The 24,092-nt window shown below is 40.5% G+C and overlaps 1 protein-coding gene across 2 annotated transcripts; it reads left to right on the forward strand.

Annotated features, from left to right (window-relative positions):
* The first annotated feature begins 961 nt into the window (after positions 1-961).
* Positions 962-21,822, forward strand: znf451 (zinc finger protein 451). Of its 2 annotated transcripts, none has more exons than XM_062995888.1 (14): positions 962-1,060; positions 1,965-2,019; positions 2,646-2,724; positions 4,149-4,223; positions 9,747-9,860; positions 9,970-10,084; positions 10,185-10,335; positions 12,188-12,314; positions 13,018-13,177; positions 13,328-13,475; positions 15,571-17,084; positions 18,437-18,514; positions 19,457-19,531; positions 21,630-21,822. In XM_062995888.1, exons 3-14 carry the CDS (start codon positions 2,668-2,670, stop codon positions 21,668-21,670), a joined length of 2,655 nt encoding a protein of 884 aa, XP_062851958.1. In that variant the 5' UTR covers positions 962-1,060; positions 1,965-2,019; positions 2,646-2,667; the 3' UTR covers positions 21,671-21,822. The 2 variants fall into 2 exon arrangements, with proteins under 2 accessions (XP_062851958.1, XP_062851957.1); XM_062995887.1 differs by having other exon boundaries at positions 963-1,060; positions 13,325-13,475.
* Positions 21,823-24,092: the final 2,270 nt, after the last annotated feature.

Consider the following 24,092-nt stretch of genomic DNA (forward strand, 5'->3'; position numbering starts at 1 on the left):
CCGAAGCACTTACAGTAAACCCATGATATTTAATCTAGAATCCTAAAGCTGTGCATCAACCACACTACATGCTGAATTATCAAGCAGAATTAGCAATAACATTGACTAATACACACCTACGGTTCTACATTGTTCATTTGCTCTACTGAATTATAGTCTCCGTTAGCTATGTGTTTCTATCAAAAGGGACTGATGACACTGAGATGGTAATGACGTGGCAATGTAAGCTGTACTTTATGCAACACACACTAAAATGTTGTTGTTACATTAGCTTCTTTGCAGTGCCATGCACAGTGGACTGAAATGAAATGTGCAACTGTGCAGTAAGTGCTTGGCAGAGATGCTACCCACAAAACTATTTGCTTTATTCTTTCAGCTGTTACAAGAACTAAATAATCAAACCCTTACTTAGAGGAAACACTCTGAGGCAGGAATACCCTGGAAAGGGTGGCAAGACATTGCAGGACCCCCAGCATGGCCAATCATGTCTGTGTAGATCCCCGGCCGGCCAATAGAACCCATGAGGTTCGAACCCTAGAGTAATAGACTGGGCTAGTGGGATAGAATACTGTGCCTACCAAGCTCCTACCTAATTTGTAATTTAGTCATAATTTATAGCTTTTGGTCTAAACGCCCATAAAGAGTTTGACATGTTCTCTACCTCCTATTTGTCATTTAGTTAAGATTCATGGTTTTTGGTCTAAACGGCCATAAATAAGTTTGACATGTTCTCTTCCTTCAATCTTAAAAGTTGCAAAAGGTGAATTAGCCACTGTAAAAAGTCCCTGGGTGTAAGTGACTAAGTAAATGATAGGCTTGTGCCCAGGCTAGGGTGTCTTCTGACCCCACTCCGACCAGAATCAAGCTTTTAGTGAAAATGATCAATACAGTCGTGTTTTGTAGTGTCATCTAAAATAACATTCAAAAGCAAACGAGTTCCTTAAGACTTTTATTGTGAAAGCCTGCTGAGAGTTGGTACAGCTAAAGGCGGGTATGTTTTCCTGTAACCCCGGTCCTGGTTTGATGGGTTATTAATCACCCGATAAAGATAAAGTTACAGGTAACGCTACACTTCTAATGTTACATTGATAACCGTATGCAATTGTTTGTGGTATCATTATGCTAACTAACCGTTAATAATAAGGCTAAAAGCTAGCAGAATGTAAGTAATGTTAGCTAATAAACTGTAGCATTGTTCATGAATAGATATTACGTGTTCTGTTTATATAAAGCGTTAACATTCAAAATGCATTTTACAAAACGTTAGTAGGTTGCTGCTTAGTTAAGCTGACTTGAGATGTTTTGTACTTGGGTTGTGTTCAATACACAACAAATGCTGGGTAATGACTAGCAAACATGAGCAGAAAGTATCTTTAAGACACGATAAATGTTGAACAGTGTCCAGCAAAAATCATACCAGCATTTGTTGTGTTTTTTTGCATGCTAATTTTTTAATATCAATCTGGGGTTTGCTTTTTATCGTCCAGCATTTGCTGTATTTCCATATTTTTTACTTGCATTGCATCATCTAGCATTTACTGTGTTTTTAAGCTGGACATGCCGGCTTTTGCTTGTCATTACATGTGTTGTGTTTTGAACAGTAATTATTCATTATTAGGTTCATTGTGTTCTAACCTGCAAATACACAGTAATGATTCAGCAGACACGTGGGCAGCAGCCTTCACGTTGACGAGTGCAGTGCAGCTCAGCGTTGTGTACAGAGAGACACACCCTGAGAGCACTCTTTTCTCATCTCTGTGCAGGCGCCATCAATCAGCCAGCAGAGGTCGTAATTGCACTAATCATGAGAGAGAGACCCCATCCGGCTTAGTCCCGCCAATCTTTGTTCATGTGGCCGCTCAGCCTTAGACGGCAGGCAGAGCTGACTAAGGGTTTCAAACCTCAGGGTAATTGAGGACAGTTACGCATGGACAATCAACCTTCTGTATGTTTTTTGTCATTAGGAAACCAAAGTACAGAGAGGAAACCGGTAGAACGGTAGACTGGCAGTGATTTGAGGTAAGAAATAAACACATGTCCCCTTCATTTACATTTTCTGCATTTAGCATACGCTTTTATCCAAAGTGACCTTCAGAATTGTGACAGTATATTGTCTAAGCAATTCTGGGTTAAGGGCCTTGCTCAAGGGCCCAACAGTGTCAACTTGGTAGTGGTGAGGCTTAAACCGGTGACCCTTCAATTACTAGTCCAGTACCTTAACCACTAGGCCACAACAGACCAACCGCTAATGTTTATTCTTAGTAAATACCAAATTCTGATCTAGGTCATGATGGGTCATGAGCCTCCCTGGTAACACACAGATAGAAATACCTGGGGAGGATACTAGTCTATAGCAATGCATCAGTCACTTACATAGTGACTTACTCATACCCAGGGTCAATTAAGTTCAGCCAATTCACTATGTGCATGTTTTTGGGAAAGTTGCAGGCCTTCCAGTGACTAAAGATAAGGATTAAATTTAGATCCCAGGACCCTAGTGCTTATACTTATACTTGAGTTCGAATAATATGAAATATGCCTAAGCATTGTAATGTTTTTGCAGTCACTCATTCTGGACACATATTATGTTTAATTTCTGAAGTCTGCAAATAAAAAAATAAAATAAAATTTGCTGCTGTTTACAGATCTGACAGTAAGACACCTAAAATGTCTACATCTGCTATGAATGAGGACAATGAGGAAGATGATGTGGAGTTTGTTTCTGTAAGTAAATCTTAAGCCTTAGCCTAATATGGGACTGGGGAAGGGTGCCCAGAATAGACTGTGGGATCCTCAGAGCTTAAAATAGTGACATGTAGGTGATAGGGTTAATAGCTTTTTGTGTCACTCGAGGACCCTCCTATAAAACCATTCCACTGGGCACATTTATTTTCTTTTAATTTCCTTTTCATCAGCTACTGTATCCTGGTCAGGGTTCCAGAAGGGCCGGTTTTAACCAGAGTACAAGACATGAACACACCCTGGTCTGGGTGCCATAAACCATAGTCATGTCCAGTTACCATGCATATACCCCTACCCTGGCTGAGGAGGGTCGTACCTAACACATGCCTCCCCCCAAGGTGTGCAGTTCCCACCCGCTTCTTTTCACCACCCCCAGGTGGGTTCACACAGGGAACAGTAGTTCGTATGGAGAACTATGTACTTCTCTCCATTAATTCCATCTCCGTCCTTCTCTGTGTCATGTCTGCGGCAGACATAATCAAGCTCATAAGCTTGAGATCTCAGCAATGGTGACCTAGTGTGTTTTACCGCTGTGCCACTCGTGGTAAATCACCAAAATATGTAGTGATTTACCCTTCCGATTGGTGTACCCAATATTCAATAATAAGAAAGTGTACAGTTGTACCCAACCTGAGCACCTCTAGCCAAACTGCACAATAGTCAACACAAACTCTGCAACAAAGTATTAAAATTCGATAAATAATAGTTTTCCACAAATTACTTCAAATCTACGTAGTATTTAACTAACACTTCCTTTGGCTGATACCACAAAATGCAAATGCTTTTCGGACCACTGCACTGACGTGCATAAAGTAGCTTGCTGCATCATTACATCACTTAGCCTTAGACTGTTGCAGTGAGCCAGTAGGAGTTACTGTTGCAGTGGCAAGAAGGTGGGCGTCATACTATCCGGCCTCCAATCAGACACGGTCAGCTGAGTCTGTTGAGTTAGGATTGTTGAGACTCAAAGATGAGACTCGAATCTTGACAGTGGTTGGCTAGGAGATTGCTGTACCTTTGCCCCCATGCGCTCCCACCGATGTGCTCCCAGCCAATCTGCAGAACATTTCGAGTTAGTACATATTCATATGCTTAAGATCTCCCAACAGATCTTTACTAATGTTTACTTCAGGTGCTTTTATGGACCACTTATTCACTTCCTGGGTTTAGAGGTATGCATTGGCTCACTGAGTTTTTAACTGCGGCACCAGCCATTCCTCCAAAATTTTTGTATTGCAGTCCATTCTTCCTTTAATCGAACAATGTGATGCAGCCGCACAACCCCGAAGCATAATATATTCTCCCCATCCCTTTGCTGTTTTCTTGATTTTTAAGATATTCTATGAGTGTCAAAGTTGAGTGTCATGTGTATCAGTGAGATGTGATTGTTATCTTATTCATTTAAGGAGGGCCCACTCAGACCTGTTGTGGAGTGCATAGACCTACTGAGTGATGGAGAGGATGATACAGGAGTATCTATGGTAAGTGACATACAGTATATGGCATCACAGAATACACATAATCTATCTGTCTGTCTGTCCGTCCGTCCGTCCATTTACATACAGTGTATCACAAAAGTGAGTACACCCCTCACATTTCTGCAGATATTTAAGTAGATCTTTTCATGGGACAACACTGACAAAATGACACTTTCACACAATGAAAAGTAGTCTGTGTGCAGCTTATATAACAGTGTAAATTTATTCTTCCCTCAAAATAACTCAATATACAGCCATTAATGTCTAAACCACCGGCAACAAAAGTGAGTACACCCCTTAGTGAAAGTTCCTGAAGTGTCAATATTTTGTGTGGCCACCATTATTTTCCAGAACTGCCTTAACTCTCCTGGGCATGGAGTTTACCAGAGCTTCACAGGTTGCCACTGGAATGCTTTTCCACTCCTCCATGACGACATCACGGAGCTGGCGGATATTCGAGACTTTGCGCTCCTCCACCTTCCGCTTGAGGATGCCCCAAAGATGTTCTATTGGGTTTAGGTCTGGAGACATGCTTGGCCAGTCCATCACCTTTACCCTCAGCCTCTTCAATAAAGCAGTGGTCGTCTTAGAGGTGTGTTTGGGGTCATTATCATGCTGGAACACTGCCCTGCGACCCAGTTTCCGGAGGGAGGGGATCATGCTCTGCTTCAGTATTTCACAGTACATATTGGAGTTCATGTGTCCCTCAATGAAATGTAACTCCCCAACACCTGCTGCACTCATGCAGCCCCAGACCATGGCATTCCCACCACCATGCTTGACTGTAGGCATGACACACTTTTCTTTGTACTCCTCACCTGATTGCCGCCACACATGCTTGAGACCATCTGAACCAAACAAATTAATCTTGGTCTCATCAGACCATAGGACATGGTTCCGGTAATCCATGTCCTTTGTTGACATGTCTTCAGCAAACTGTTTGCGGGCTTTCTTGTGTAGACACTTCAGAAAAGGCTTCCTTCTGGGGTGACAGCCATGCAGACCAATTTGATGTAGTGTGCGGCGTATGGTCTGAGCACTGACAGGCTGACCCCCCACCTTTTCAATCTCTGCAGCAATGCTGACCGCACTCCTGCGCCTATCTTTCAAAGACACCAGTTGGATGTGACGCTGAGCACGTGCACTCAGCTTCTTTGGACGACCAACGCGAGGTCTGTTCTGAGTGGACCCTGCTCTTTTAAAACGCTGGATGATCTTGGCCACTGTGCTGCAGCTCAGTTTCAGGGTGTTGGCAATCTTCTTGTAGCCTTGGCCATCTTCATGTAGCGCAACAATTCGTCTTTTAAGATCCTCAGAGAGTTCTTTGCCATGAGGTGCCATGTTGGAACTTTCAGTGACCAGTATGAGAGAGTGTGAGAGCTGTACTACTAAATTGAACACACCTGCTCCCTATGCACACCTGAGACCTAGTAACACTAACAAATCACATGACATTTTGGAGGGAAAATGACAAGCAGTGCTCAATTTGGACATTTAGGGGTGTAGTCTCTTAGGGGTGTACTCACTTTTGTTGCCGGTGGTTTAGACATTAATGGCTGTATATTGAGTTATTTTGAGGGAAGAATAAATTTACACTGTTATATAAGCTGCACACAGACTACTTTTCATTGTGTGAAAGTGTCATTTTGTCAGTGTTGTCCCATGAAAAGATATACTTAAATATCTGCAGAAATGTGAGGGGTGTACTCACTTTTGTGATACACTGTACATACATACATACATACATACATACATACATACCCACATACCCACATACCCTTAAAGTAATACTTGGTTGAAGCACCTTTTTATGACAGCATTCGATTTTAGTAGGAGTCTATCAGCATGGCACATCTTCACCTGGCAATCTTTGTCCACTCTTTTTTGCAAAAGTGCTCCAAATCTGTCAGATTACGATGGCATCTTCTGTGCACAGCCCTCTTCAGGTCACCCCTCAGGTTTTCCATCACATTCAGGTCTGAGCTCTGTCTGGGCCAATCCAAAACTTCAAGCTGCTGTCATGCTGAAATTGATTGATATTTGGAACTGTTCATACTTCTCTTCACCTTGACTAGCCCCAGTTCTAGCTGCTAAAAATAATAATAATGCTGCCACCACCATGCTTCACTTTGAGTATGTTGGTCCTTTGGTGATGCACAGTGTTGTTTTTTGTGAAGCAAACCTTTTGAAATTAGGGCTAAAATTCAACCTTGGTTTCATCAGACCATAACACATTTTCCCACATGCTTTTGGAAGACTTGATGTAGGTTTTTGCAAACTGTAGCTGGGCTTAAATGGTTTTTCTGGCACCCTATCCCACAGCTCAGACCTATGAAGAATATGGGAGATTGTTGTGACATGTGGTACACAACCAGTACTTGCCAAAAGTTCCCGCAGCTCTTTTAATGTTGCTGTAGGCAGCCTCCTGGACCAGTTTTCTTCTTGCCATTTCATACATTTGGGAGGGGTGTCCAGTTCTTGGTATTATCACTGTTGCCAGGTAAATCCTACAAGAAGAGCTGAACTTCATATGGACTTAATCAGAGTCACTTTAATTAATGGAATATTTCAATGCCTACTATTTAATATGAGTTTGAATGTGATTGGTTCATTCTGAACACAGCAACATCCCCAATTTTAAGAGGGTGTGCACAGATGAAAGACTAGAGAAAGATAACACAACTCTAGTCTCTAACTGCTCACATACACCCAAAGACACAGGGCATGTGTTCCCTTTCTTTTCATTTTTACTAACCATCTTATCCTAACACCCCTAAATCCCCAGTCAGACATAGCCAATCATCACTGTGTTGACGGCCAGCCAGCAAGTAGAACCGCTTAGGTTTAAACCCAGATCTCAGCGATGGTGGCTAGTGTAATAGACTGCTACACCACCAAAAATCCCAACAACACCTTATGCACCTCATACACTCATAGCAGATCAATCCTGCAGTGTCACGTCAGTGTCATTGCAGCACCATTCAAACATCATCTTATCAAAAGGACAGCCAACTTTAGGAAGGGTTAAGGTTTTTCCCAGCTCAAAGCCTTTTATATTGTTTTATATCCTTGTACTGATCTCTGCCATGCCCTTATTTGGTTGCAGTAATCCATAGACAGTTTGATTGATTGATTGATTTGATCTTTATTGTCATTGTTCAAACATACGAAAAACCATTTAGCACTTTGGATTGACAGCAAGTGTATATATCCATTAAGTCAAAAGGACACACAAGGTACAACAGATGTCAATGAATAAAGCTGACAGTAAATACATATGTACAATTAAATAAATAGCTGCAGTCTCATGTGTGGGGTAGAGGGGCTAAGCATTTGACTGCTTGTGGGTAAAAGCTATGTTTTAATCTGTTCGTTTTGACTGATTGCTCGATGTCTCTTTCCAGAGGGCAAGGGGGAGAACAGGTTATGTCCAGGGTGGGTGGGGTCTTTAAAAATGCAGCTGGCTTTCTTTTCGAGTCGTCCAGTGTAGATGTCTTTGAGGTCTGGTAGAGTTGTGCCAATGACACGTTCTGCCGACCTTACCACTCGCCGCAGGACCTTTCTGTTCTCCTCTGTGCAGCTGTTAAACCATACCGTACAGCAGGGGTGTCAAACTCACGGCCCGCGGGCCAGATCCGGCCCGCCACGTCATTTGATCCGGCCCGCGAGAGCTTAAACGACTGTATGATTGTTGTGATGGTTCGAGTCGTTACAGAGACGCGCTTATAATTTAATGTGCTCCTGCGCCTTTAAGAGACAAGTGCTGACATCGTAGTCATGGCAACTAACTTTAACCTTTCCTCAGAAGCCATGTGACTTTTACTGCAAAAGAACGCGGGGTAGCGTAGTCAGTAATGTAAACAATAATAAATAAATACAAATAATTATATTGCAATATAATACAGAATCATCGTCTGTAAGTAGTGGCGTTTATATTCTCAGTTGTTAGTAAATGTTTAGTGAGTATATCACAGCGGTTTAGTTACAAATTTACCGTAATTAAATACAACTGTTACCGTTACTACTGCAATTAGTATCTTTACACAAAATGCTAACTCGTTATTTTACATTTGGTTAAATCTCATATTGTACCAGATGTAACACTTGACTACAGCTGTGTGCTTTTACTGTATTAGGTTCTTTATTGTTTTTATTGTTTGTATTTTTACTCTATTTTGGTGCACACAGTGTATCACACAGCTGGGGAGCAAATAAAACCGACTGTATTCTGAAGAGAGCTGTCTGTCTGTCTAGCTGAGAAAGGGGGATAAACTATTAGTGAGGGCAAAACAATTGTCTTAAAATACACTACATAACCTGCAGTTCTCAAAATGCATGCTAATTTTATGAACTGCAAAGTGACACATCCCACCAGTAGATGATGTTAAGAAATATTTACACATAATCCCAAAATGTACAAGAAGATAATTAAGAAAATTAAGCAGAAGGAGGAAATGTAATGAAAATGAAAACAAGTTTGTGCTTCAGGAAGAAAAACCGGTGCGTCTCTTGTGTTATGAGGCCGTGTCTGTGGTAAAGTAGAACAATATAAATGCAGAAATCAGCCTCCAAGAAAAACAACAGACTGCAATCACAGCAGGATACGTTACAATCGGCCCTTTGAGGGCCACCATAATGCTGATGTGGCCCTCGGTGAAAATTAGTTTGACACCCCTGCCATACAGCAATAGGTCAGGAGACTCTCTATAGCCGAACGATAGAAGTTGGTCAGCAGATGTTGAGGGAGGTGAGCATGCTGTAACTTCCTGAGGAAGTAAAGCCTCTGTTGAGCCTTCCCCACCTTATGAGAGATGTGTGTGGTCCAGGTGAGATCAGCTGAGATATGCACCCCAAGGAACTTGAAGCTCTCTACCCTCTCTACCTCTTCCCCATTTATACAGAGAGCAAGTTGCTTTATGCGATTTGACTTCCTGAAGTCTATTATTATTTCTTTGGTTTTTGTAGTGTTTAAGTCCAGGTTATTATGACGACACCACTCTGTCAGATGCTGAATCTCCTCCCTGTAATGAGTCCTCTTTCTTGGACTACATGGCTTGGTTTTTTATTCTCACGATGCAGTAAAATCATTTTATCCTCACGATTTCTGACCCCTTCCAAACTATGATCAATTTAAGTTGCAACAGGTGGATTTAAATTGAGTTCTAGAAACATCTCAAGAAGAATGAAAGAAAACAGGATGCACCTGACCACAATTTGGAGTGTCACAGCAAGGGGTCTGATTACCTTTTTGAAAATGATATTTCACTTTTTACTTAAATTAGGCTCATCATTTAATTGTAATTGTAATAAATTCAAGACAATTGTAAAGCAACTTTATATAAATGCCCCTGGTTTTAAACTTGAATGTCTTATGAAATTGAAAGCTCATATAGGTGATGCTCAGCTTTTTTAAACTGCTTGTTTTTTTTTAAACAACAATTATTACATGTAATAACACAGCGTTGTACCTGTTATGTCCTGTTAAATGCCCTGCAGTCATGTTATTCATGTCTTTTCACTTGCTAGATAGAGGATCAAGTTGACAGACAGAAGGCTCGAGCAGTTTCTACTTTAGACAGGCTGGCACGTCAGGTAGCTGTGGAGAAACGAGAGCGTGCAGAAAAATGCCAAGCCTTTAAGGTTTGTTTTTTAATTCCATTACATTTAAATGTCCTAAATCAATGACTTAGTTTCGGGTTTAGATTGTATTTAGCATGTACTGAGAGCCATGTCTGTATTTGCACTTTAGGAGCAGATGATAACGCAGCAAGCTCACGGCCAGCGGGAGTTGGCAGTTAACCGAAGCAGCAGTGAGGACAGTAGTGATGCCAAACGCTGTGTGGACTTCTGGCTGAAAATGCCAGGTTGATTTTACCTCAAATAGTCAAGGTGTTATATAGAAAGTTGGTACAGAATGTCTAATATAATCTGCAGTAGGTAGACAGTATTGTTTCTTCCACTTAGGATTGAAACCTGGTGTCATCAACAATGGCATGAGCTGGAGGCGCAGATCTGCTCCTGTTCCCTCACTGAGGTCCACCCTTCAAACCTGCCCTGTGATTAACTGTGGTCGACTATATGACAACGTCCCTCTTCTTGAGGGTCACCTTAAAAGGTTGGTTGTTTCACTCTGTCAGTTACAGTTAAAAAAATTGAATCCAAGTCATAATACTAAAGACATTCTATTTAAACGAATAACCTATTTTAGCAGCCATGTTTTCTGTAGCTGCTTATTAAACTTGTACAGCAGTGATGAGGAATCAAAACCTTGTAAGCTTTCTTGTTTAAACAGAGTCATTCTTAGGTCACGCTATAGCATTTAAGTTTGCGTTTGAGGATTTTTCCTATTTGCATGATCATAGAAAACGGTTGATGAGCAAAAGTCATGAGGTTGCTGTAAAAATATTATAAGATGCAGATATTATAATTATCAAGTGCTGTCAAGCTGGTTCTGACTCCTAGTGATCGTATGGATTGTGTTTCTCCAGAACGTATTCTGTTTGGTTCTTCAGGCTTCTTAATGGCTTGTACATTATTATTTCTCTGATTGTATCAGTTGATCTTGTTGCAGGCTGCTCTCTTCCACTTTTACATTCCACTCTTCCATGCATAATTGACTAGGTTCTTCTTATAATGTGTCCAAAATAAAAGAGCTCAAGTTTGGTTGTCTGGGCTTCGAGTAAAAGGATAGGCTAGGTCAAAGATTCATTTGTTAGTCTTCTTTGCCATCCAAAATTGCATAAATGTATAAATAGGGCCCTACCTTATTCAAGGCCATAAAAATCGCGTCACTGACAGTGAAATGAGCCGTTTCCCATGTAATATGAAATTTGTGCTACCCACTAAGCCACCGTGCCGCCCCACGTAGCGTATGAAATATGAGGCGCAGTATATGGCGGTCCTAGCAATCATACGGCAATTAAGTTAGTGTAACAGACTTTTCTTTGGTGTAGTGTGCCAAAAATGTTTAATGTATGTGTTTACTTATTAAGTGCATTGTGTCCCTTTGGGGATTCTATAATGAATGGGAAAGTGTGCTTCTCTACACACGTGCTCATCTCTCTGTAGTCTGTGCTGCACCTCAAAAGAACAAGCTAGTGAAGTTTCATGCTCCTGATAGTTTGCCTATGTACAGTTTATTTCTTTCTTTATAAACTCAGCAAACTCTAAAGACACTTGGTTACATTAGCAATTAAAAACACTACTCAGGTTACTAAGTTTGGAAAACTCCCAACCCATTCTGTGGATGCAAAATCCTGTGAATTTAGTAGGGCCCTATGTATAATGCATAAGTGTAATTACAGAAAAGGTTGAATTGCCTATTTCATTTAGTTCTGAGTAGCAAAGTGTTACTACAGTATAACTGACTACCTCTTTAATGTATCAATATTGCCTCTTTGTCACATGTAGATGTGCAGATGATTTATTAACAAGTTGTGAATGGTAAGGGATTTAAGCACTATTGTCATTTGTATAAACATTGTTTTAGATTATTGTGTTGTTGCATTAACCACTTCCCTTACTTTCTCCCATAAAATTAATTGTTCCCTCATTTATTGCACCACAAACAGTTAGCAGTATTGTAATAAAATAAGAACAGCTGCCTTTTGGAGAGAGGTGCATATGCCTTTAACCTTCACCCTGGACTGTCCATGAATAGTCTGTATGCAGACCAAAAACAAACAAACAAAAAAATTATTATTTCAGACAGAATGTGCTCTATTAGTATTATTTATTTAGTTTGTGTATTAGGTTAATAAAGGTCAAATGGCATTTAATAGTAACGCAGACATTTAGGAAACACCTTTTCTTACAATATTGTATGTTTTTTAAGGTTTGAGCTTTGATGATAAAAAAGTTATTCTAGTAAATCCACGTTCTTTAGCATTCTATAACTCAGGATCTGCTGTTTAGCACTGCATGTAAAATTTAAGCCTGAGATCAGTGTTTGTGGATTTGATTTCTAGATTTGACCACTCTCCATGTGACCCCACCATCACGTTTAAGGGCAGCCCTAATCCCGTCTTTGCCTGTGTGGCCTGTGGACACCATTTTGACACTAAAGAGTCATGGAGAATACATCTGTCATCAAAGGTTTTGTGTTTGTTCTACATGATTTATGTCACTGTCTCTTGAATAATGCAATTGCTCACAAACTGCCAGAAGGAAAAAAAAAATGCATGTAAGTACTTGCAGCAAGTGTGTTTTTAGTCTTATGTTTTATGTTTCCATCTAATAAAGTGTTTGTCTACCTTTAAATTGACCAACCATATTTAACCTACAACTTAAAGCAATATACAGTATAGCATTTTATGCCGATGTTAATACACTAATTAAGATTTGAAATATTGGTTGCATCTTATTCATCCCATTAAGAGGCTGTGACAAGACCTTAAACAGGCAGTTCATGCACAAAAACCCTCCAGTGTAGCCGAATTATAACAATTCTGCAAAAATCAGTATACCAACATTCCTCCACAGTGATGTAAAAGACTCATTAAGTTATTGCAAATATTTGGTTGCAGCTGTTACAGCTAAGCATGGCACAATCCGTTATTAGGTTTAGGGGGGCACTTAAATTTTTACATGGGTGATTTATAAAATTTGAACAAATCTTTATCTTCAATAAATGGAATGATCATTTTTGTTTACTCATGTTGTCTTGATCTTTCTATCATTACAAGTAATTGAAAGATGTAAAGCACTGTGTAATACGGCACTAATTATTAGCCCTAAAGAAAATGTATTTTGCAAGTATATCAACATGTCCTGTTTGTTATGTTTGATTTTATTGCAGTTGTCGTCCTCTAACCCTGCTGGTCATGTCAGCTCTCAGACCTACCAGTTAATTGTTTGCTTTGCTTGCCCTGAATGCTACCTACTCTTCAACATGAAGGATGACTGCGTCCAGCATATGGCTGCCAAAAAACACTTTACTCAGTCCATTTCTCTTGGCGGTTAGTATTAGTTTTCTTTAAAAGCTACTTAATCACACATTCTATAGATCACACAAGTCTACTTGCATATCATTTATATTATCAGTGGACACATGCATTTACACTGCACAAAGCTAATTTGGGTAATTAATGTTTATCTTTTTATAGCAGAGGAAAAGCCGACGCCAGCGCCTATTTCAGTTCCTCGATATGCAAAGAACCGGCTCATAGCTTTATGTAAAGATGTTCAGTTCAGTGTCAAATGCACAGCTTGCTCTAAGGTGCTTACTTCACACATGGAGGCAAAGGCCCACTTCAAGTAAGCTGGTATTTTATAAATCATATTTATATTTTAAATTATATTAATTGGACGCTCAGGTGGTGCATAGGAAAATTATGCTAGCCCACCAACGGTGGGATCCAGGGTGCGAATCCTTAGCAGTGCTATCGCCAGGTCAAGAATCTACATACAGATATGATTGGCTATGTCTGGGGGGTTGGCTATTGGCTGTTTCATTAAATGAAATATATAAAAAAAAGGAATACATTTGTGTTGGTGTAATATGCTAGTGTTTAGTCTGGATTGAATCAAGGTGCTCAGGTGGTGCAGCGGTCTATTGTGCTAACCCACCACCTCTGAGATCTGTTACATAGATCCATTGCTTATTTAAATTACACAAACCATGCAGATACGTTTTTTTAGGTGTAGAAATATGGATCGTAGCCCATTTGCCATTCTGTACACTTTGTCCCCCAAAGGATAAGTAGGTGTAGCTTATACAGTAATCTAATAACTAGATAAATGCACCTAATAATGTGCTTGCTGAGTGTGTGTGTGGTGTGTGTGTGTGTACACAGTACTGTGCAAAAGTCTAAGGCCACCACCAGCTTTGTTGTTTTAGCAAAGTTTTAATGTTTAGTAATCTTCTGGTATATTATACCAGGCTTTTTTTTAGCACTTCTTCTTTAGATTTAGGCTTTCTTTTATTTCTTTATCTGTCCGTATGATCCCATACTGCTTGTATAATATTCAGGTCTGGACTCTGTGCAGACCAGTCTGTGATTGTTAGTTTTTTATTTGCTGTTTTTATCTCCAAAATATCTGAAAAATAAAACCATTCCCAATCAGGCGCTTTCCAGAAGGAATAGCATGATGAATTATAAGCTGTCCGTACTTTTCAGCATTCGATATCGGACAAGGACGATATCGCCAACATCACTGGCAAAAATGCTCCACCAAACCCTTTACAGACTCTCCACTATGTTTCACTGAAGGACACAAGCACTCATTCTTCCAGCTATCTCACATGTTGCCAAAGAATGGACTCAAAAATGTAAAACTTGGATTTGTCACTCTATAATACTTTTTTCCACTCATCTTTATTCAAGCTGTGTAAGCTTTAGCATATTTTTACCTTTTCACCCTGTTTCCCATCCATAAAAGTGGTCTGTTGGCAGCAATTTTCTCCCCAAATCTAGTCGTGTCCAATTACCCTGACTGCATCCTCTATACTGATTCGACCCTTCACCGCTGACTGAGGACGCCTCCCAACTGACAACTCCGGCACGTGCAGTCAGTACAGACTGCATTTTTCATCTGCACGAGTCGAGTACACTTGACGGGCACTGTGCTCGGAATGGGTCACACCCCCATCAGCATCATTCCTCAGCCCTGTGCAGGCGCCATCAGTCAGCCAGCAGGGGCCGCTGTTGCACCAGTTATGAGGACCTATGATCCGACTTTCTTACCCTCTAACCCTGAACAACAGCCGATCATTGTTCATGCTGCCGCCCAGCCCAGTCGGAGAGGCAGAGCTGAGATTCGATACGATGCATTCGAAACCCCAACTCTGGTGCGCTAGTGTACTTTACCGCTGTGCCACCTGAGCGGCTTCAATTTGGCATCTTGGACTTCCTCTGGTCTCTTAAAAGAGAAACTGAGAAAGTTCACATCAGTTTTTAAAAGTGCTTTTTGGCTTTTCTGTGTTTTTTGTCCTTGACCACTCCTGATTTTTAATTTTTTTTTATAACAGCTTGAATACCACATCTTGAGTATCCAGTTTGTTTGCTGATTTTCCTTTGACCGTTGCCTTGCTGATACAAACTTATAAAATAATGAAACAAATATCTGGTGTTTTCTGATTGTATCCTAATAAAGAGACAAATAATTAGATATGGTTATTATACCTTTGCTAAAACAACTCATCTAATGGTGGCCTAAGACACATTACTGTATATATTCATGTTGTGACAACTGACCATGCTACATTAGATAACTGGTTTTATGTCAGGAGGTCTAGTGTATGCTTTTTGTTAGTTAACTGTAGGCTAGTCTAATTTTGTCTAATCTGATTTCAGTAATATGAGGTTATATGCAGTAATATTGAGTTGTGCTGTTTTTTCTACACTCCCAGCGTACACTGCAGACATGGATGTGCTATTGCTGAGTCAGCGCAAAGTGTTACTCAGGTCGTGAATCAGATGATTGTAGTGGGCCAGTGCTCCACCTGCACCAAAATCTTTCACCAACAAAATCAGATAGAGGAGCACAGAGAGCAAACGCAGCATGAGGTGGAGATGATCACCAACGTGGAGCAAGCGCTTCTAGTCTATAGCAACTACTGCGAAATCCGAAACAGCCTCAAGGGTAAAGCCAGTCACGCCTCTAAAGATGCCAATGCAGGCGAAGCTTCATTACATAGAAACAGAAAAGAGAGAGATGACTGTTCATCCCCTGCCAAGCGACAGAGACTCTCCAGCTCAGGTTCTGAAGCTAAGTCTAATAGATCTATAAACCTTGCCTGGTTCTGCGAGTGTGGCCTGAAGTTTCTAGACGAGGGTCAGGTTAACAAGCATATTCTAGCAGCCAACCAAATCTTTCACAAATGTGCCGTCTGCGGCAAGCTGTCGGGCGAATCGTCCATTGCTCGTTTGCACATGAGCAGATTCCATGGCGGGGCTCATTTGTCAAACTTCCTCTTCCACTGCAGGCTGTGCAAAGTAGAAATGCCAAGGAAGGAGGACATCCTTTCTCATGTTGGTGTTTCCCATCATGGCCACACTTACTATGAAGAAAGAGAGGACAGAACAATGGAGAACTTGCCTTTACAAACACCTTCCACCAGTACAGAGAGCGTGCCAAAGAAAGCCGTTCCCGTCCCTCGTGTTACCAAGAAGGAAGAACGGTGGATGTGCCGGATGTGCGAGGACATATTTGACTCAAAAGAAGCGGTACGTAAGCACTGCAGTGACCTAAACAGTCACAGCTTTCAGAGGTTCACATGTGGTCACTGTCCACAGAAGTTCTTTAAGGAGTCCACCCTCCGTAGACACTGTGCAAATGAGCACAATAACCAGCTGAGCATTCGCTACTTTTGTGGGCTTTGCGACAGCTTGCTCTATGACTCCGAGCAAGAGTTCATGGAGCACTACATCGCCTTGCACAGCATCGATTACTACTGCCTGGACAAGATACATAACGGTTCCTCTGCAATCCCTGAAAGTTCTGTGGAGCTACCAACAACTAGTAAAAGCCTTCCTGAACTGTGTCCCTGCATTGGCCCAGGTAAAGCCAAAGGGGAGACCAAGTCTACCTTTACAAGGTGCATGAAGCAGCTAGCCAGCGAGGGCAAATGCACCTACATCTGTCAGCAATGTTCAGTCACTATGGGCTCCTATGCACAGATGAAAACACATTTGCATTTGGAGCATGCAGTGCTGGGAAATGACAAAAGCTTTCATGTTAACTGTGTGTCATGTAATGAAAACCACAAGGATATACCCAGCTTCCATTCACACTACCATGCCCATCACTGCTTACTGGAACCATGTGTGTCATCTAGAACTAGTGAATTAGACAGATCACATGAGGACGAATCACCCACTGCGGAGATTGTAAACGCAGAGGAAGTCTCTCCAGACAGTAATGGTGAGGTTTATTTAAGGATCTTTTCTAATATTTCCTAAGTTACCTTCTGTTCACACTGGCAGCTTTTCTTTACTTGTTTTCTAGTTGCTATTGGGCTTTTCTGACCCCGGCTTACTGATGGTTATATGCTTCCCCAAGCGTTTCATTCTTGATTCTCCCTTCAAATGAATCTATTCACAGATCTCTACAAACAGATCCTTCAGAAGATTTGCGGTTAAAAGAGGCCAATGCTAAAACTATTGCAAACAATTTGTTGAAAAATATTTATCACCCCCTAACTGATGTGAATACTTCAGTCTTAGAGATCAAGTGCCCTGTAGATGTGCCCAGATATGTTTTCTGTGGTGCCAACACACATTATTTTAGCATACAGTGCACTTAATAATTAGCTCATGAGCTAAACAGGTCATTAGGAACAAGGGATGTAACGATACACTCTACCCATGATGCAATGCGATTCATGATACGATTTTTTCCAGATTGTTTAAACTGAAATTGAAGACAAATTATGAGTTTCCTTTTATTATTTCTCTTAAAAAAAAAAAAAAAGGTAGGTACAAACTATGCAAAACAATTTTGAATTAAGCCTAATTTGGCTAAAAAACCCAGAATCTGGCAACCAGGCGTATAGCGCCAGTGACGTCAACCAGGTGAGGCGTATCGCGCCAGCGCCCACTGCTGTTTAAAGTGAATATCGATTCATTTTACATGTGAAATCGATTTGAATTGTGGAATTTTGGTGGTGCATCGTTACATCCCTATTAGGAACTGACCCTGGACTACAGTACTACTTAGGCATACACTTTTCCACATTACTATGTAGTATGTCTTTCCGATGTGCTGCTGCCAGCGCCTTTGAATTACGTTACTGTATGAACAAAAACGTTATGCATATTAATGTGACGGACACAGTTCTGTCAACAACCACACTCAGTAGCTAACATTAGCTGGTTAGCTGTCTGAGAATAGGTTGCAGTGTTTAGTTTCTGCGGTATGTTGGAAAACCAAGTACTTAAAGTAGTCAAGTCAAATGTATTTGTATAGCACTGTTTACAACAGACAGTGTTTCAAAGCAACTTTACAGAATCCAGGAGCGACAGACCAAAAACCCCTGTTATGCAAGTCGAGGGTGACAATGGCTCCCTTAAAATTACAGGAAGAAACAACGTAGTGGGAGAGCATGTCGTGGGCTGTATGTGTGCAGTTTTTAAAAATGTCTAGCCTTTAAACGGGGGATACTGACCGAAAAGGCTGAGAACCCCTTATTTAAATCCATAGTTTTGTCTGCTATAAAGAACTTTCAGTTTTTAAGGTTTATGTAATATAATCTTTTTTGCTGGCTTCGTTTTTAGCTGAGGAATTTTGGCATGTGAAAAAAATCGTTGATTCAAGCACTGGTGTTTCTACAGAAGATCAAAAGAATTTGCAAGGTAATTTTCTATGTGATTTTGGAAATTTGCAAAAAGTGCCTTTACAAGTTTACTTTTCAAATAAATATGTTTAATATACAGTGGTACCTCGGTTTTCATCGATAATCCGTTCGAGAAGGCCGTTCGAAAAGTTTTATAAAGAATAAATTGAGAAAACAATCTTTCAAAGACAGCAGTTGGATGTGACGCTGAGCACGTGCACTCAGCTTCTTTGGACGACCAACGCGAGGTCTGTTCTGAGTGGACCCTGCTCTTTTAAAACACTGGATGATCTTGGCCACTGTGCTGCAGCTCAGTTTCAGGGTGTTGGCAATCTTCTTGTAGCCTTGGCCATCTTCATGTAGCGCAACAATTCGTCTTTTAAGATCCTCAGAGAGTTCTTTGCCATGAGAGCTGTACTACTAAATTGAACACACCTGTTCCCTATGCACACCTGAGACCTAGTAACACTAACAAATCACATGACATTTTGGAGGGAAAATGACAAGCAGTGCTCAATTTAGACATTTAGGGGTGTAGTCTCTTAGGGGTGTACTCACTTTTGTTGCCGGTGGTTTAGACATTAATGGCTGTATATTGAGTTATTTTGAGGGAAGAATAAATTTACACTGTTACATAAGCTGCACACAGACTACTTTTCATTGTGTCAGTGTCATTTTGTCAGTGTTGTCCCATGAAAAGATATACTTAAATATCTGCAGAAATGTGAGGGGTGTACTCACTTTTGTGATACACTGTATATAACATAGTAGATAGAAGGAATGTAAATATACCTGCCTGGCTGTTTTCTAGTTTTTCATCACTTTTTGTGTTCTCAATGTATATGTTTATTTTATTGAAAGTAGTAACAAGAAAAACATTTTGTTTAAACACCTGTGTGCAAGAGCATCCTAATGTGTGTGTGGAAGTCTATTTATGTTTATATACAATCTCTTTCCTTAGATGATTCTGATGAGTTGAAACTGGCTTTGGCTTTAAGTGCAGATGAGGCAAAAAAGCCAACTGAATTTGATCAGGGTAGGTATTATTTGCTTTTTAAAGAATTACCCCAATTGGAACATAAACTTAAACGCTTGTGACTTGTTGCATTTATTAATCAGATGTTTATTTTCACCAGCTTTGCATCTTTGTACCATCATGACTATCTGAGCAGCTTGGTAATCTCACATTGAGGTGTTAAGTACAAACCCCATTTTCAGAAAAGTTGGGACACTATAAACTGTCATTTGTTAAATCACTTGAACTTTTGAACTGATAAAAGTACAAAGAAACCTAATTGTATTTTGTAAATTTAACAAAAACAATAGAACGTCTAGCCTGCAACACACTTACAGTTGGCCCAGAGGCAAAATAAAACTAAGGTTATATAAGTACGACACTTCTGGAAGGTTCCACAATTAGCAGGTTTTTTTTTGTTTGTTTATACATTTTCTCCTGACTTTTTAGCACGTCCAACTGCCCAATTGCGTCATGCTTCCTCTACACTAATGCCGACCCCCGCTCTGATTTGACGAGAACGAAACTAACCCACGCCCACGTGGGCAGCAGCCGTATGCATTTTTTTACCCACTAGGCGAGCGCATATATGCGAATCAGCCTTGCGTACGGAGAGACACACCCTGATCAACGCACTTTTCCCAACCTCTGTGCAGGCGCCATCAATCAGCCAGCAGAGGTTGTAGCTGCATCAGTCGTGAGGATTCCCTATCCGGCTTAATACCCCACCCCTATATGAACAACAGGCCAATCGTTGTTCATGTGGCCGCTCGGCCCAGCCGGATGGCAGAGCTGAGATTCGATGCGATGTATTCGAGATCCCAGCTCTGGTGTGCTAGCGTGTGTTTTTACCGCTGCGCCACCTGAGCGACCCACAATTAGCAGTTTAACTGGTAACATGTGATGTCATCAAGATTGAGTATAAAAGGAGCATCCACCAAAGACATAGTCTTTGCATGCAAGCATGGGTTTGCATTTCTATTGCAAAATTGCAAAGAATTTGAGTCTTTCACCATATACAGTTCATTATTTCATGTAAAGGGAGTCAGCAGAGGTCTCTGTGTGCAAAGGCCAAGGGCAGAGACTGCTACTGAATGTGCACCACCATCAAAGCCTTAGGCGGTATTGTTTGAGGAACTGTTAGGTTGCCATGATGGACATAGCCACATGGGCTCGGAGGAAAAAAGACCATCCAGACTGTTGGCAACAAAAACAACAAAACGTCCCAGCTTTTTGTGTGTTGCAGGCATCAGTGTTAATATTTAACAAGAAAAATTCAATCTGCCAATGAAAACACTGTGTTTTTAGAAAGCGTCTTAACTTTTTTGGGAATGGGGTTTGTATTAAGAGAGTCTTGGGTGATGGGGAACACGTTTTGAGATGTTTTTTATGGTGTGTTGTCTGGGGCTCCATTATATGGTGTAGACGTGTACAGAATGTAGCATGTGTGTGTCATTATCTAGAGGCATTGTTGAAAAAGGTAACAAAATTATCCACTTATCCACTGTCTGTATACAGAAAGCAAATCTAAATTCATTTGGTTTAAACCATTATTGCATCTGCATTGCAAATTGCTACAATAAACTCTTTATGGACATGAACATGAAAACCAACATGAACTCCCAAGTAGGGTGCTGTTTAGGACACTGCATGCCCACCTTATTAGGTGTTATAATTTTTCCTTTTGTACTCAGTAATGTGCATTATGCAATTAAACACAGTGGCTCGGTGGGTATCACTGTCGCCTCACAGCTAGAAGGTCCTGGGTTTGATCCCCGGGTCGGGTGGTCTGGGTAGTAGTAGAACTTTACTGGGTGTCTTCTGTGTGGAGTTTGCATGTTCTCCCCGTGTTTGTATGGGTTTTCTCCCACAGTCTAAAGACGTGCAAGTGAGGTGAATTGGAGATACAAAATTGCCCATGACTGTGTTTGACATTAAACTTGTGAACTGATGAATCTTGTGTAAGGAGTAACTACCGTTTCTGTCATGAATGTAACCAAACCAAATATACACATTATAGTACAAAAGCTGTTCCATTTTAGCACTTCATTCTGTTTCCTCAGAACAGATGACCAGAGCATGGACTTTACTTACATTTCCTGTTTCTTTACTTTAACAGAGATGAAAGAAGCTTTGAAAAGAAGCCTGCTGGACTTCTGATCAGCGGAAGTGGCACCTACGCAGTGTTCCGTTTGTTGTTTTTATGTTCCTGTAGCGACTGCAGGTTGTTCAGTGTTTCGTTTGTGATTATTAAAATGTTTATTTTATGAATGTATTCTTGAGAGTAAATAAAGAATGACTATTTAACTGTCTGGCTGTTACCTTTCTCTGAACTACTCCATTCACCGAGCTGTATATTATGCCACACTATGTATGCGACTGTCAATGGATTATACTGGAGCTGAATTTGCTGTGCTGCACATTGTAAAAATCACAAAGCTGTTTATCCTGGATTAACTGCACAGAACTGGTTACATAAATGAAGCAAATCGTATGTGGACATTTTTTTTCCTAAGAACGACATTGATTATGTTTTGTTTATGTTTGCAGAATTTCAGAACATTCATTCATTGTCTTTTAGACCATGGTCTGTCTTGATTTGTTGGGCAAGAGGCAGGTAACACCCTGGACAGGTCACCAGTTCAACTGAGCAGACACACACACACACACACACCTAGGGGAATTTTAAGCAGTTCCAGTTAATCTGACTGCATGTCTTTGAATTTGTGACAGGAAACCAAAGCACTCGGAGAAAACCCATGCGGACAGAGGGAGAACATGCAAACTTCACAGAGAAAGGACCCTGACCATCTGGCTGGGGAATTAAAAACAGGCCTTTCTTGCATTGAGGCTACAGTGCTAACAATTGTGCCACCCAATTATTGAACAAAATAATCCTATTTCACAATACAGTTGTGTTCAAAATAATAGCAGTGTGTTTAAGAAAGTGAATAAAGCTCAGAATTCTTATAATAGCTTTTATTTTCATACACACAAATGCATTGACAACACTGCACATTCTTTACCAAATCAAAACATGAATTAAAATTGATCAAATGTGTTATTACTTTACAGAAAGTGAAGAAAAGGGAATATTAGGCTGTTCAAAAAAATAGCAGTGTCTGCATTTTTCTTTACAAACTCAAACATTTACTGTTTAAACTGAAAAATGCTTCAATATTTAGCTTTCCTGTAAACCACTAAACTAATAATCAGTTGTATAACCACTGTTTCTGAGAATTGCTTCACATCTGTTTCATGGAGTCAACCAACTTCTGGCACCTGTGAACAGGTATTCCAGCCCAGGACGATTGGACCACATTCCACAATTCCTCTGCATTTCTTGGTTTTGCCTCAGACACAGCATTTTTGATGTCACCCCACAAGTTTTCTATTGGTTTAAGGTCTGGAGATTGGGCTGGCCAGTCCATAACATTAATCTTGTTGGTCTGAAACCAAGATGTTGCACGCTTACTGGTGTGTTTGGGGTCATTGTCTTGTTGAAACATCCATTTCAAGGGCATTTCCTCTTTGGCATGAGGCAACATGACCTCTTCAAGTATTTGGATGTATTCAAACTGATCCATGATCCCTGGTATGCGATAAATAGGCCTGACACCATAGTATGAGAAACATCTCCATATCATGATGCTTGCGCCACCATGCTTCACTGTCTTCACAGTGTACTGTGGCTTGAATTCAGTGTTTGGGGGTCGTCTGACAAACTGTCTGCAGCCACTAGACCCAAAAAGAACAATCTTGCTTTCATCAGTCCACAAAATGTTGCGCCATTTCTCTTTAGGCCAGTGAATGTGTTCTTTGGCAAATTGTAACCTCTTCAGCACATGTCGTTTTTGCAACAATGGGACTTTGCGTGGGCTTCTTGCCGATAGCTTGGCTTCACACAGGCGTCTTCTAACTGTCACAGTACTCTTAGGTAACTTTAGACCTTCTTTGATCTCCCTGGAGCTGATCATTGGCTGAGTCTTTGCCATTTTGGCTATTCTTCAATCCATCCGAATGGTAGTTTTCCATTTTCTTCCACGTCTTTCTGGTTTTGGTTGCCATTTTAAAGCATTTGAAATCATTTTAGCTGAGCAGCCTATAATTTTCTGCACTTTTTTATGTTTTTCCCTCTCCAATCGACTTTTTAATCAAAGTACGCTGTTCTTCTGAACAATGTCTGGAACGACCCATTTCACTCTGTTTTTAAGAGAGAAATGCACCATAACCAGCATGTACAACATCTGCTGCTTTTATACTTTAATAAGGGCCACCTGTTTGACACCCATTTTTTCACAGAATGAATGACCTCACTAATTGAACTTTACACTGCTATTATTTTGAACACGCCCCTTTTAGTTACTTATTCAATTACACAGAATCAGCAGCATGCATGTCATGATGGTTGGGTCTGTTGGTTTTTTTATTACTCTACTACACCTACTAGTAAGTTTTTTGCCATGTATAAATATAATTTCTACCAAAAACAGTCATTGATCTGGTTAGTGATGTTGGACTGCTATTATTTTGAACACAACTGTACATACATGGCAGTCAGCACTCCTTGATGTTTTTTTTT

This window comes from Trichomycterus rosablanca, chromosome 5, assembly GCF_030014385.1.
Source record: "Trichomycterus rosablanca isolate fTriRos1 chromosome 5, fTriRos1.hap1, whole genome shotgun sequence".
Taxonomy (NCBI): Eukaryota; Metazoa; Chordata; class Actinopteri; order Siluriformes; family Trichomycteridae; genus Trichomycterus; species Trichomycterus rosablanca.

What these genes read in the sequence shown, in the direction of transcription:
- znf451 (XM_062995887.1), top strand. Translation starts at nt 2,668, where the DNA reads ATGTCTACATCTGCTATGAATGAGGACAATGAGGAAGATGATGTGGAG. An exon ending in ATGATGTGGAGTTTGTTTCT is followed by an intron (nt 2,725 to 4,148) that starts GTAAGTAAATCT and finishes TATTCATTTAAG; the next exon opens with GAGGGCCCACTCAGACCTGT. An exon ending in TCAGTCCATTTCTCTTGGCG is followed by an intron (nt 13,178 to 13,324) that starts GTTAGTATTAGT and finishes ATCTTTTTATAG; the next exon opens with CAGAGGAAAAGCCGACGCCA.